The sequence below is a fragment of the Ammospiza caudacuta genome, chromosome 3 (assembly GCF_027887145.1).
Source record: "Ammospiza caudacuta isolate bAmmCau1 chromosome 3, bAmmCau1.pri, whole genome shotgun sequence".
Taxonomy (NCBI): domain Eukaryota; kingdom Metazoa; phylum Chordata; class Aves; order Passeriformes; family Passerellidae; genus Ammospiza; species Ammospiza caudacuta.
Window position 1 is genome coordinate 7334515 of NC_080595.1, and position 15213 is coordinate 7349727.

At 43.1% G+C, this 15213-nt stretch overlaps 1 protein-coding gene across 1 annotated transcript in view; it reads left to right on the forward strand.

Moving 5' to 3' along the window:
• The first annotated feature begins 11603 nt into the window (after positions 1-11603).
• Positions 11604-15213, forward strand: part of TMEM63A (transmembrane protein 63A) — a 29682-nt gene continuing 26072 nt past the window's right edge. Inside the window, exons 1-3 of the mRNA XM_058801106.1 lie at positions 11604-11916; positions 12641-12837; positions 14735-14814. Of these exons, the coding sequence (XP_058657089.1) occupies positions 12652-12837; positions 14735-14814 (266 nt within the window). The 5' untranslated portion in view covers positions 11604-11916; positions 12641-12651. The remainder of the gene's footprint in view (positions 11917-12640; positions 12838-14734; positions 14815-15213) is intronic.

Below are 15213 nucleotides of genomic sequence, written 5' to 3' on the forward strand. Positions count from 1 at the left end.
TGAGATGAATTGTGGTTGCTCTGAGTGCACAGATCTCATTCCAAAGATGCTGCAACCTCAGCCTCAGCCCTTAGGGTTTGCTCTCCTTGCAGTAGCAACTTTTGTGCTCCAAACTGTTACCTGCTTGAGCTGCACAGAAATTGTCCAGTTCATTTAATCTAGGCAAGGACATGAGACTCTTTTTCCTCATCACCAGTACAGGCCAGACTGAACTGGCCATCTCCAATGGAAATATCTGAGAGATCACATCCTGTTGGGTCCTTCCCTCCTGGTGCTGTGCATCCCTGATTGCACTGACACAAGCACATCTTCCATAGGCAGCTTCTGCTTTCACTCATGAGCTTGTTTTGGTCAGATGGGCAGGACAAAAGGCAGTCTGTCTGAGGAGGAGGAATGGATAAAATGTCCAAAGTCCCCCCATGTCCTTGGTCAGCTGATGTCAGCTGGCTGGCTCGCAGGGGTTTGTGTTGGCAGCATTTGCAAAGTGCCTGTGTTCTGGCAGAAAGGAGATCTTCAAGATTTTTTTATTTTTTTTAAACAGAAAAGCAAACACAACTGTTTAAATACAGCATTTTCTATGCCTTCAGCAGTCTCCTCCCCACTGCCCCAGCCTGTTCCTTGTTTGTTAGCTGGGGAGCAGGACTCGTCACAGCTCTGATGGCTGCAGCACGGGCTGCTGGCAAAAACACTGACATTTAGCTAATGCACTTGAATCAGATAAATAAGCATACAGCCCTGAATTGCTTGCTTTGCACCACAGTCCACTTCATTAAGGAATGTCCTAATTACTGAGAAATGGCTGAATTCTGTAGGAGCACCACTTAATTTCTAATCAGAGCCCATTTATCAGCCTAGCTAAAATGCTGCTTTTCCCTTGCAACTGTATTTATAGTGTAGAAGTTTATCAGCTTTATTTAAAAGTTTCTTCTGCCTTATTGTGCAGATTCAATGTTCCACAGCCTTCACTGATTCTGTGCCAAGTTTGTGTGGCAATTGGCATTCCAAAACCTGGGATGTCCCCATTTCCCTGTAATGCTAATACAGTTGGAATACTCTTAATACTGCATCTGTGGCACTAAGTAACCTGGCTTAATTATGGATTGTATTTCCTCCAGTTAATTTTAGCTCTAATAAGTTTTGCTTCACTGAACCGAGTGTCCTCTTTTGCTAAGAAAGAGAGAAAATGAATCACTTTTCCACAACTCAGATGGAGAAAGAATAACACTATATTCTAGCAGCTGTAATTTATTTCTATTGCCAGGAGAAGCTGTAAAGACAGAAAGATTATGAAGTATGTGTTAATGTAAGTTGAATAATTTGCATTACTAACTTTGCTGGAAAATATTTTTTTCTGCAGGCCAAAACTAAAGATGAAAGGCCAAGATGAGTGAGACCTAAAAAGCAACTTATGAGCTGTTGTGCAAAACAGTAATTTGTTAGTGGAGTTCAAGAGAACTCTAAAAATGCCTGTTACTTGCACAGAAAATTACAAAACCCAATGAAATGGTGTAGAAGGCAAAATTAAGTGATAACACACACACAGATGACAAGACAATTGACAGTTTAGACTTCTCTAATCTGGTACATCAGATAGAGGGAGGAGCAGCTGCCCAAAGGCTTCTGCTAGTCCTCACTGGGCTATTCAAAATTAGCTTGGGCAGTGCCTTAACAAATCTACTGATTGGCAAAAAGATACCTGCAACAACAGGAAAATGAGCTAAACTACCACTCACATGGTTGTTTTCCATCTGTAACATCTGCTGCTGAAGTGACTCTGGGGCTATTGCATGTCAGTGGGTTTTACCCCATGGAACTGAGATTGTACTGATTGATGTATTCAGATTCTAAAATAATTACCTGCACATGGCTTTTGTCCCTGATGTCAACAGCACACTGGGGCTGTAATCAAAAGGATGGTGAGGTAGAATCCTGAATGGGCCCAGCAACAGCTCCAGGCCTGCTTGTCTGGGTTTTGGGTGAGCAGGGCTCATACAGGGAGAACATATCTGGAAGCTGGGAGTTCCAAGAGGTACAAAACCATCTTGGAAATGATGATCTGGATCAGACTATATTCCCTCATCCTGATGCTTGATGTTCATTCTTTTGAAACAGAAAGAGGCTGTAAGCACGGCACTGAATTTTTTGCAGGAAAATTTTCTTCAGAGTCCTCAGAGTGCTGATGCCTGTTCAGAGAATGGTCTTAAAGGCCTGTAGATTATTGGAAATACATTTTAAAATATTTTAAATCTGTTAATAAAATTTCAAATCCCTAACTCATTTTTAAAATCTATTGAGATTTACTGTTAGTTAAACTGACAGTAATCTGTTGAGGTTACTGTTAGTGGTGATTTATTATTCATCCTCTTCTGTCTAGATTGAGTAGTTTGTTACACCTTTGAGAATTGCACAGTAACAAATACCAAAATAGCTCCATAATTTTTTTTGTTCTCAAATAATGCTACAATGTTCAGAAAGGAGGGTGTGTGGATAGACTGCTCCTACTCAAGAAGTTACTACAAAGCTCTTTTCACTTAAATATTTATATTCTCATAGCATTGATTTCTAACATTTTTGAATGATATTACTATTTAATTTAAAAGAATTCAGAAGAAAAGAACTGAAAAAATGACTGGTTTTTTGTGTATTTGACTCCAAAACAGAACAGTAAAGGGTATTTTACTTCATGGCACAGGAAATTATGTAATTTCCTGACATGCACTCATATCTATGTAAAGAAGGAATATAAGGCCTCGGATATAACATGGCCCTTAAAAGAGCAAAAAATAAAGCTCTGTGACCTGACCAGTTTTAATCCTTTTAGCATTCATACTGCAGCACCATGGGAGATGCATCGTGGCCATTTGATTTTAAAAGGGAATTTAGCCACACTTGGTCAGGTCACTTGAAGCGTGAAACACAAGCTTCAGTTCTTTGAGTTTTTTCTTTTTTTTTCCTTTTCTTACCTTACCATTTGCTTATTCAAAACCATTAATCCAGGAGTGGCCAACATTTCCACAGAGCAACCAAATGCATTTCTGAACCTTAATTTTGGCTTTGACATGTGATTCTGCAGGAAATGCCATGCATTTGAAGCTGGCATCTGTCAGCTTTCCAGGCTGAATAACTAAAGATATGGTGACTAAAATTTATTTTATCTATGCAGCATGGCTCTTAGCTTTAGCAGCTGCCAGTGCAGAATTCAGCATCTCTTGACAAATCATACATGTGGAGAAGATTTTTCAAAGGTACAAGAATTAGAATTTAGAGTCTTATTTCTCATTGAGCAAAACTTGGGTGCTTAGTCCCTTTTCTCTGCTTTGATTATAAAATAGAGCAAGGAATATTTTACCTTGTGACAGCAAAACTAGAAATAATTACTGTATATAGATATATAGATGACCTGAGATATAGATGACCTGAGAATTAATTTGAAATGCTTGATCATTTTGACCAGTTCTGTTGGAAAACTTCTAAGGCAGACTACAGGAAAACAATGTTGTCAAGGAAGTTCAATTTCTGCAAATCCAATGGGAGGAATCTGAAAATCATTATGCGAAGCAGACTTAGAAATTTGGCTCTTAAAACTCTTTGAAAGCTTAATTGTTTGATTTGTTTTCAGTCCCTTGTGGTAGCAGAGCTTACCTCTGGCCTCCACCGTGTTCCCAGGCTGGTAAACTGTTGAACACTTGCTGTCCTAAATGAGAAAATGCTGTGATTCATAATAGGACATGAAAATATACTGCTGCTTGGGTTGCCTTGAAACTGATCTAGAAACAACAGCAATAACAGAACACAGTTGTCTTGTTTCCTGAGGGGATGGGAACACAATTTCATGTCCACTGAGAAATGCTCTCACTACGATCATTTGAATAATAAATTCAAGTTCTTACATTGATGTATGAAACTCTTCTCATTTTCACAGGAACTATGGCTCCAAGGGAATCCCAATCACCCTGGCTCGCTGTTGCCCAGGGCAGTTGGCAATTTGGGGCCCAAACCTCAGTTCTGTTCATGCCAGAGCTCTGCATGCAGCACCTGCTCTCTGAGCTGTGCTGTACAGCCCCAGGAACTGACCCTGACAGGGTGTAAAAGAAAAGGTGCACCATGTTGTGAGGGCAGGAGTAGTTTGCCTAGGTGTTCCCATGTAACACTGATCGTTTCTTCCATACTGGAGTTCATCTCATGCCAGAAATCATCACACTTTACAGGACCTGCTCTTAACTTCTCCCAGATTAATTCTGATCACTCGCTCTATCAGTAACTGATACATAACCTGAATATATAAACATCTACTTCAGTGAATCTAAACATAAACATCTGCTTTACTGAAACAGTAGGAAAGGAGAGCTGAAAACATCTGGGTTCTTTTTCCCAGTTCTGTCCCTGAGTCAGGACTATGACCTTGAACAAATTGCCTTGGCCAAAATTTTTGACACCAAAATAAATAAGCTGATTTTCAAAGGCACCACAGCTTCTACCAACAAAACCCTAATCAGCAATAGACTCTAACAATTACTGTACTTAAAGTATCTTGATAAAACTAGCCATCTGTTTCAGGGAAGAAAGTTCCCCATTGATCCATAGATCACCTGTGTGTCTAAGGTGCTCAGCTTGCAGGGACTACATTACTTTCCCTTTTCACACGGCTAAGGCCACACTCCCACTCATGAGGCAATGTCAGACATGCCAAGTCCAGCTGGAAGAGATGTGAGGAAATACCTTTATATCCGTTGCATACATCTGAAAGGAGAAAGATGAAGCAGAAAGAAAAGAAAGTGATTTAGAGAGAGTGAAAGAATCACAGGAAAGGAAATATGAGAAAGGATGAATGAGGGGAAGAAATAAAATACTACATAAAAGAAAGAGTGGATAAGGAGGGACAAGAATGGGAAAATCTGAAAGTATGGTGATAATATGTCCAACAGGAATTCGCACACTGAGGAATGGACAGATTTAGGCAACCCTGCTTCCCGAAAATGGAGGTGCAGAAAGCACACAGTGAGGATCCATGTGCCTGTGGATCCTCAGGCAGCAGTCATGCACTTGGAACTGGCTGGATGCTGCTGCTCCCCTCCAATTCCAGTCACACTCTACTAAAGCCATGCTCCCCTGGATTCAGGAGCTTCCTTGCTGGAAAAGCCTCATTGCCCTTGGTTGTGGCTGTTTGCCATGGCCACAGCTCTTCACATCTTCCTGCTTAAGCCACTTTGCATCCTGACACCAAGTCACCCCAGCCACTTGCCCCTTGCATCCCTGGCACCTGACCCCCTGCTTGGGCTCACCAGGATCATCCTGCTGTCATTAGTGGCCCCCTGTCTGCAAAGGAGCCAAGCTGCTGCTGCTGTGGAAATTGTAACTCAGGCCTTGCCATCTCTTTGAAATCCTCACAGTTTGGACACTGAATTCTTTTCATCTGCAAATCCAGAAGTGGGAAGGGGGAATTCTTGCCTAACAGAAAAAAAAAGAAAGACTGCTCATTATGGAAGTCTTTTAAAAAAACTATTTAATCTATAAATTTATAAAAATTATTTTAATCTATAAATTTATCAAGCAGCATGTTTGATGCTGACATTTTAAAGGAAATCAAGCCAGTAAACCAGAAAGTGTTGTGCCAAGGCCTTGGAACACAGTTCTTATGTCTAAAAGCTGGGAATCTCACTGCACTCTCTACAGATAGTGTGGATACAGCAGACCAGCCATGAGTAGTTTCTTCAAAGCTGTCAAACTGAGTGGTGTTTGGAAAGAAAAAAAAAAAAGGAGGGAAAAACTAGTGTTCCTCTTTTAATCCTATTTGAATTAAAACCAGGATTTCAGAGCTTGCTTCACAAAAATTTACTCTCAATCCAAGGCTGCAGCAAACCCAGCTGAATTGACTCACCAATGGTTTAGACTGCAAGAATTCCTAGTGCATTTTGTGGCTCCTGCACAAACAACCTGTGCAGGATCATCTCTGTGCTCCAGGGAAAGCAGAACCCGAGGCAAGGATGCTAAAATCTGTCCAGGGCTGCTCTCAGTACTGCTGCAACAGGAGTCACTGTGTGCAGTGAAGACACCTGTGGAGCAGAGAGGCTCCTGAGGACACTGGAGTGGTTCAGGAAAACTAATGTGTGCTGTACCTGGGGATGGGAAAACTTGACAAGCTCAGAGTGGTTTGATATTTCATACTGGTAACAAGCACACCTGGTGCCTGATAAATCCAATGGCTCACATGGCCAGGTGATCTCCTCTTCAGTGGGACAGACCAGATTGTGCCAGATGGTTTCTCCATCTCCCCCTCTCTCTCAGGGAGCTGCCCTAATTACAGTTAGTGCTGTGCCACCTATGCATTAAATCCCTTCAGGTTCCATCCACATGGAGTTAAAGCATGGATAAGCATTAAGATAATGTGTACATTCAGGAAACAATGAAGTCACCCACGCTGCAGGCCACCCTGCCCTAGTTTTGTACCAAGGTGTGTCACACTGACAGTGGTTGCATTGTGACAGGCTAACAATAAACCTAACAATATCAGCAAGGGATTCTCCACACCTGCAACTACTCCAAAGAAACCAAGGTTTAAAAACCTCACCCTGCCCAGAGGTGTGATGAGGAAGCTCATGGATTCACCACTTCATAAATCAAGCTTATGCAAAGTGTGTGGCAATAAGCCTACTTTTTCCTCCTGTACTTTTCAGCATTGCTATTTTAGATTGCAGTTTCCTGTGTGTTTTAAGAAAATTCCAGTTTTTATCCAAGTATAACTTGATGAAGATGACATGGAAAATGAATCATGCTCAGGCATCAATACCAATGCTACATTCACCATTTCCTATCTGACATAAAATATAAAAGAAAAGAAAATTTCTATCATATATTGCTAGATATATTTGGTTAAATATGTTGTATAATAATCTGTTGTATGGATTAATAAAAATACATTCCAGCTTTAATGCAAGACATTTTCTACCTTGAAAGTCAACCTATTACCTATGAATGAGAAGCAGCATGCCAAAAACAATTAAAAAGAATAAAGAGAAAAGAAGGATAAATTGTCAATTAAAATCAAGGCTTGCTGATTGCTGATCTGTATGATGACATTTAAATCCGTGTATCTGCCTAGATTTTTCTACTTGTTTGTCTATATTATAAACACTTTAATGCTCAGACCTTTCAAAGGAAAACCCCACAATGCCCACACCGTGTCCTGTGGTGCATTGAGGCTCATAAACAGGTTTCCAGATGAAGGCAAAGATTAAAAGCTAGCAAAGGGCTGCCAGGCTGGAAGCCTGAATTAAATCCATTAAGGTATATTTGAATAGGCAGATAAGTAGGGAGCAGCAAGCTGGGCTGATGAGCTTCTTCAGAGAGAAGAAACCATGTTGAGAGTTGCCATGCATGGCAAAGCTCAGGCCACCTGCTACTCACCTCCAGAGACCATTGAAGTCCTCTTGGGAATTCACCCATCAAGGGACATCCTGCTGTGATAAATCAAACTAAAGTGACAAGGGAGCTCTCCAGCCATAAGGTCATTTAATAAAGCAAGGGAAGAGTCACACGTGGAAGTGTAAATACCCTGCACACTTGTTCAACCTGGTGCTAAAGAGCTGCTGAAGTGGATATGGAGGATGCAAAATAAAAGAAAGGTGGAAGGATTTCAGAGTCTCTTGACCTGCTCCCTAGGTCCTGAGGGTGGTTTTCCATCTGCTCTAGCAACATAATTAAACGTTTGTGAACTAATGACAGTATGTGGCTTTTGTCACCAAAAGAACAGACAGTGGTAAACAAAACCCTATTTACAAGAGGTGGGGAGGAGGGAAATGTGACTCTGCTGTTGAAATTAGAGATAAACAAAATCACACCACTTAGCTAAAGAGCCTGTCTAGACAGAGGAAGAACAAAAACAAATGACAAAAGCTTGATGTTATTCTTGTGTGAGAGAGAGAGAGGGAAAAATTATTTTGCAGCTAGGCAAAAGTCATCACACTGAAGAATGTCAAGACTACAATGTTGAGATCACTGAAAATTACCTATTTTACACTACAGAGTAAGATAATCTAACCAGAGCAAGGTCTTCCTAATTTAGAAAAACCTGGCAAGAATCAAGAGTATGAACAGCTTAGGAAATCAGTGAGAAAACCACCCGAGCAGATTTTGGTCCTAGAAGTGGAAGAGCTGCAAGCACACACTGAGGCTTCACCTACGTGGTCGATCTGCTTAATTTAAAAGAAAGTAATTACAATTATTCCACTGTGAAATCCTGTTTTGAAATAAGTTCTCCACAGGAAGAGTTGTTCCAGAAAAGACAGGATGGAACAATAGCTCTACAACACTCATGCCAAACAACTTTCCCACCAACGCAGTCCTAGAGAGGAGAGAGAGTGTAAAGGTAAAACTAACATCCTTCAACACCAGTGGGATTTCTTTATTCCAGCAGTGAATCTGAACCACTCTGAGCTGAGAAATTTAATGTCATTTTCCAACTAGCACAATTATTACAGCCAATTTAAAATCACAGATTATCTACAATGCATCTGCTAGGTAAGTGATGAAATTCTGTCCTGAAATGTCTCTCAGTGACTGCAGATAACCAGGACTTTGTCATTTTTGTGGGATGAAGTGGGAGAAGGCAGATAGCACACGTACAGCCAGATGCTGATCTCCACTGAGCAGGCACTCCTGGAAAGGGAAACAAGGATTTGGCAGAGTAAAACAATTGTGGGGTGAATAAAGTGGCAGGGAGCAGGAGAGCAGCCATGCATGCAGGGCCCTGTCATCCATGGAGTCTGAGCACATGGGAACGCAAGGAGTTAAAGATGGAGAGGCAGGATCAGGACTGTCAGATGGAGCAGATAGTGGCTTCTTGGCAGCTGGGACATTAATCCCTTTTAAACATAAAAGTCAGCAGATCACCAAGGTTTTGATCAATGTAACATCAGACTAAACTTTGCAATTAATTATTTTTGGTTGGTTTTAGAGTGGGTTGCTGTTCTAAGACGTCACTGCTGCTTCATCCATGAGACTGCAAACCTTTGAAGGCAAGTGGTCCCTGGTTCCCTCTGAACAGTCACATTTTCATCATTACCATAATCTTCCTCTTCCTCACATGCCTGCTGCTCACTGAGGGCAGTCCTGCCAGTCAGGAGCAAAGGATGAAGGCACAGGAGGATGAGGATGGTTGGCAATGCTGGGTATCAAATGGCTGTGGAGGGAACACTACAATGAAGTGTAGAGAAGAGGTGGAAGGCAGGGAGATGCTGTACAGTGTTTCTGACCTGTTGTCTGCAAGCAATGAACCCCTTAAAGGACAGGATGTCCTTGGGGATATCTGGGATTTGGTCTTATCCCAACTCTGTCACAGGCTCATTAACCTAAACTCCCAAGGTCTTGGGGTTTTTTCCAATTCACAGCATATGAGTTGTGTGTGGAGACAAGGGGCTATGCATACTTCATGGAATGTTCATGCTACTACCATTAATTTGTTAATTTATTTCAGAGCTACCTGTCTAAAGAGGTTTGGCCAGCAGGCCAGTGAGGGTGAGTCTCCCTCCTACTCTACCCTTGTGAGACCCCAGCCTGAATGCTGAGTCTGTCTCTGGGGCCGCCAGCACAAAAAAGATGTGAGAGTGAGTCCAGAGGAGACCATGAAGATGCTCAAAGGGCTGGAGCACCTCTCCTACAAGGACAGGCTGAGAGGGCTGGGATTGTCCAGCCTGCAGAAAAGCTCCTGGGAGAGTTTAGAGCACCTTCAAGTACCTGCAGGGGCCTCTGGAAAGCTGGAGAGGGAATTTCTACATGGGCATAGAGGGACTTCTACAAGGGCATGTTGTGATAGGACAGGGGGGAATGGGTTCAAATGAAAGAGGGTAGGTTTAGATTAGGTAACAGGAAAAAAATTCTTCACTCTGAGGGTGAATAGGTTGCCCAGAGAAGCTGTGGATGCCCCATCCCTGGAAGTGCTCAAGACCAGGTTGGATGAAGCTCTGAGCAGCCTGGTCTGGTGTAAGGTGTCCCTGCCCAGTGTGGGGGGTTGGAAATGGATCATAATTGTTGGAAATTGACGATATTGATGATATTTCAGATCCCTCCCAAACCACTCCATTCCATGATTCTATGATCTCAGTGTATGACCTGCTCCACTTCCACCTGCGTGCTTGCCCGCTTCACCAGACCTGAAATGATGAAGTCTCTCTGGAAATCCTATCTCACATTTCTTGGTTTTTATTTTTTTCCCCGTGCTATAAAACGCTCTGTTCGCTTCTGCTTTTAGACACCGGTGGGCGCTAGAAGGCCTCTCCGGAGCCTTCTCTTCAGGCTGGACAATAATAGCGGCAGCGTTCCCTCGGCTAGCTGAGGGTCCGCTCCTCAGGGAGGCGAGGGGGCGGCACTGTCCCGGCGGGGGTGGCCCTGTCCCGGCAAGGGTGGCACTGTCCCAGGGAGGGTGGCACTGTCCCGGCGGGGGTGGCACTGTCCCAGGGAGGGTGGAACCGTCCCAGGGAGGGTGGCACTGTCCCAGGGAGGGTGGCACTGTCCCGGCGGGGGTGGCACTGTCCCAGGGAGGGTGGCACCGTCCCACGGAGGGTGGCACTGTCCCGGCCGGAGAGGCCTGAGGGGGGAGCACCGACAGGGGGCCGCGCGCGCATGCGCAGACGCCGGGACTTGTTGCCGGCGCTCGTAACTCCGGGGCCGGGCCGAGGATCTCGGGACCGCCCGTGAGGTGACGGGGCGGGACGGCAGGGAAGGGAAAGGCAGAGAAGGGAAGGGCGGGGGCAGGAGAGGCCGCCCCGGCGCAGGTAAGGGAGGGCGGGAGCGGCGCTGTGCGGGGAGGGGAGTGGGCGACGTGAGCACGGCCCCTCCTTAGCGGGACCCCCCCCTTCCTCAGCGGGGTTGGGGGCGGGCAGCGCCGGGAGCGGCGAACCCTCTCGGCAGGGCGCTGAGCCCCCTCTGGCTCAGAGTACCCTACTCTGGCTTAGAGCACCCTATTCTGGAGCAGAGGGACTCGCTCCCTCCTCCAGGGGCGAGCCCGGCGCTTCCCAATGCGCTCCTGAGGAAGCGCCGCGGCTCCGCGTCCCCGCCGGAGCCGGGAGCGCCGGGGGCCTCCAGCCCCACACGGAGCCGGTTCTGTTCCCGGAGCCCGCCCGGTGCTCCTGCGGCGCAGCCCCACCCGTGGGAGCTCTTCCCGAGCCCTTTATCTGCCTGGCGGCCGGCTTGTTTAAAAAGAGCAGCTTTCCAGAGTTGGAAGCGGTGTCTGATAAACTCCAGCGTGTTGCTTGGAGTTTAGCGTGCAGGCTTGTGCTGAAGATTCCCCAAGGCTCCTCAAAAACGCTTTCTTTTCCGGCAGGGCTAAATTTCAGTCCGTCAAAAGCAAGGATAGAGTCATGGCACAACTTTTATGGGCGTTGTTGGGGTTTTTTTCTTTCTCTCTTTTTTATTTTTTTTTCCCTTCCCTGTGATGAAACACATCAGCTGAGACAAAGTTTCTTCCTCACCGCGTGGCACTGCCCAACACTTAGCAAATGCTGCTTTGGGAGGAGCGCTCTCCATGCTGTTTTCCCGCTGTTTAAAACGAGAATATTTAGTTATTTGTATTTTTTGTCGTTTGTTTCGTTTTCAGCATCTCGTCAGAGACACGTCCATTTCTGTTAGAGGCGAAACATCCCGAAAGTAAAGTCCCTGGACCTGTGTGATGAGGACCTAGAATATTTGCTTTTGAAGGATTGAGTTTTTTCGGGGAGTGGTTTTTCTGTGAATTTATCAGTCAGAAGTGTGTTCTGCATGAAGCAATACTTGGGAATCAGCAAGTAAATAAGATCCAAGAAAGGAAATGTTTCCAGTGGAAACCCCCAAAATAAACGAGCAATTGCCTGCACTGATAAAAAGAACTTTGTATCAATAGCCAAATCTCGTGCATTCTTGTATGGTACTACGGTATCTGATCAGGTCAGTTGACTAAAATGAGGCAGATGTCTGTTCTCTGAGAAATACTCTTTGTTCCTCCTTGTTTGTGACATGCAATAACTGGCCAGCTGTGCTGGCCTTTCAGTTGAATTATTTTGAAAAAGGAAAATCGCCCAATATTCCAAGAACAGAAAGAAACGTGTATTTGTGTAGTGGCTCTTTTCTGTGGAATTAGTGGTTAGAATTTGTTAATGATCTCAAGGCTTTGACATTTAAATACAAAGTTCACAAGCTGCTGCATTCACACTTGCTCATCAGCTAGGAGCAAAACTTTCAAACTGCTGTTATTGGAATATGTAATACCCTGTGTGATTCCTAGAATCACACTCCAGGCTGGATGGAATATGCAGTTCGATGTTATGGATTAAATGACAGGGAAGGTTTTTTTTGAGAGGGATCTTCTGCAGATTTCCTCAGATCTCTGTAGAGAATGTGGTTCCCTAGATGTCTGGAATTCTTGTCTAGGCACTGCTGGTAGCTGAACCTGCCAGTTATTGCAAAACATTTCACATGTGAAAGGAAGAGATTGCCAAAGGCACCTTCTTTCCCAAAACAGTTTTCTGGTTGCATCTTCCTCCACTTTTTATGCTTATAAAATTAGTATATCTCACAAATACCAACCAGGCTTTTCACAAGTTTGTTTCACTTTTTCTTTTTTCTTTTTTTTTTTTTTTTTTTTTTTTTTTTTTTTTTTTGTCTTTTAAAGGGATAGAAAAAATGAACCCTTTCTATTTTCTGGGTTTTGGACATTCTCATCTAGGCATCTTTGGGAACAGGAGTGATCCTTTCAACAGAACAAATGAGACTTACTGCTACAGCACTGCCCAGGGCAGCACAGTGCTCCAGGGAGTAACCTTTGGTGGAATCCCAACTGTCCTGCTGCTTGATGTAACCTTCTTTTTTGTAAGCCCAGTTTTCTATTTCTTTTACTGAAAGTGCTTCTGACCTTCTCAAAAGTGAGATCGTTCTCTGAATTCCCTTATTTATTGGGTTGGAATTTGGTTTCTGAGAATGTTCAGAATAAGAAATGAGTTGAGGCCATCCTGGGAACATCAAAGTGCTTTTCAAGTGTTGATAAATGCTTGCATACAGATGGGATGGTGATGCCACTGAATGTTGGATGTGTAGATGTAGGGAGAGTGCAGTTTTACAGCATCTGTTTGTGGGGGGAGTGAATTTTGTGCTTGCAGCTCAATTTTTCATGCTTTATCTTAACTGCCAGAACATTTGGGTTTAAGTACTGAGTACATTTTCAGGAAGGGAACACCATTACTAACTCAGTTGTGAAGTTTTTCCACACTGGATCGCCTTTTGAAAAACCAGCTTTTTAAAATTAGATTTTCTGAAGCTGTAGATAAAATAATGTACTGACCAGTTCAGTCCTGAGAAGAAGTGGAATATGATTAGTTGATGTCTGAGGGCTCCAGGACAGGCCTGAAACTGCACTAAAACTTGTGGTTATTTTTGTAAGCTTGGTCTAGGTGGTCTTCAGCCACCAGGAAAAGGGCTGCAGACCTGCAAATTAACGTGAGAAGAGGGTCTGTGGTAATAAAATAGACAAAAAGGATAGCAGTTTTTGAGTTCTAGAAATCTGCTGTAAAGAAACTGTAAAGTAGCTGTGCTCTGAGCTGGTTCTTTTATAGGAATGTAGAGGATATTCCTCAAAGTTATTTAGTGACATTTTTGCTGTTGATTTGGTGTATGCTGCCATAAATCCATTTTCTGAGGATGTACAGTATTTACAGTTCTGTGTCACCAGTGGCACAGCATTTAATAAGATTCACTTGAAACGTTTGCCTTTTTTTTTTTTTTTTTAAAGCTGTGGCTCAGGTTTAAGACACTGAGTCTGCTTTTGAGTTCCTTGCTGTTGAACTCTGCACTCAAGCAGGGTTAGGTAGAGAGTTGGGTGCAGTGCAGAAGACTCCTCTTTTCTTCAAGTATCAAGTACTGAAAATTATCTATCAGCTCCTGTATTCTTATTTTCATGACATTTTTACTGCATAGCCTTTTAGTAACTGTCAGTTGATGGGTTTCTGATGTGTTATTTCTAGGTTGGTTTCCAAAGGAAGTGAGGTTTATATATTTCATTCTCTTCCCATTTTTATCTGCCTAATAACAGTAGAATACTACAGCCAATTTCAACCAGAGTTGTGAAGAATCTGGAGAACTTTTCTGCTTGCACCAAGTTTAATGACCAGGTGAAGGAGGAAAACCTAAATTAATCCTCCCTGTTAGGAGGAAGGCTTTCATAAGAAGGTTATATTAATTGTGAAATGTGGAAATGGAGCTGTGTAATCTTGACACAGAGATAATCTGGCCAGTATTTGATCCCAGTAAATTATATCACTCTCACCACTTTCCAGCCAAACAGGTTGTTCAGAATAAGGAATTCCATGGGATGCAGGAGGAACCAGAAAGTGAGGGTGTGTGCTACATATGCATAGAAAACAGGCCCTGTCACTTCATTGCTTTTTGTAGAGGAACTTATTTAAAAAAAAAAATGAAGCTATGAAATACTCAGTGATGGAGCTTTTTTTCTTGTTTTCTCTGCCCCTTTCAAAAAGGGAAAATATAGGGGACAGATAAAAATACATTGCAGAGATCAGAGATAGGTTGCTCTGTAGCATGGCCACCACTGAGTTGGTTGATAATTGATTGATATATAAATGATAGTTGATTGATAAATTATAATTGATTTACGAGCTAGGACTGCATTTTTGGTCAGTTCTTACACACCTAAGAATGATTATTTTGAAATGGGAAAAAGAAATATTTTAATATCTCCGTTTTTATTTTTTAGATTTTAATATTACTGTTTTCCATAATAAGAAAGAGATTTTGGGACTATGGTCGTGTTGCTCTGGTGTCAGAAGTTGAAAGGTAAATAAGATATGTAATCAGACTGACTTGTTGAATCATTTGGGGAGGAAAGTACAGTAAGTGTGGCTTATATTAGGTTCATTTATATCAATTAAATATGCTTACAATCACCTGCACATGTTTGTTAAAAATGCCCTCACACTGCTTTGTGTGAATTCATCCCCCTCAGAGTTACTGTCCGTGGTTTCAGCCATAATTCTGTGTTTCCATTGCCATGGATTTCATCCTACAGCTGAGTTAAGGAAGTGGAGAGAAGGAAAGAGGCTGCTTGTCTGCTGACATGCTGCACATTGATGTTTGCAGTGTGCTTCTGTACAGAGGGATATTGAACCATTCTGTTTATCTTGGCTCAAGCCCAGTGTATTCCCAGAGGTCCTTGCACAGCCTGTGCCACAAAAT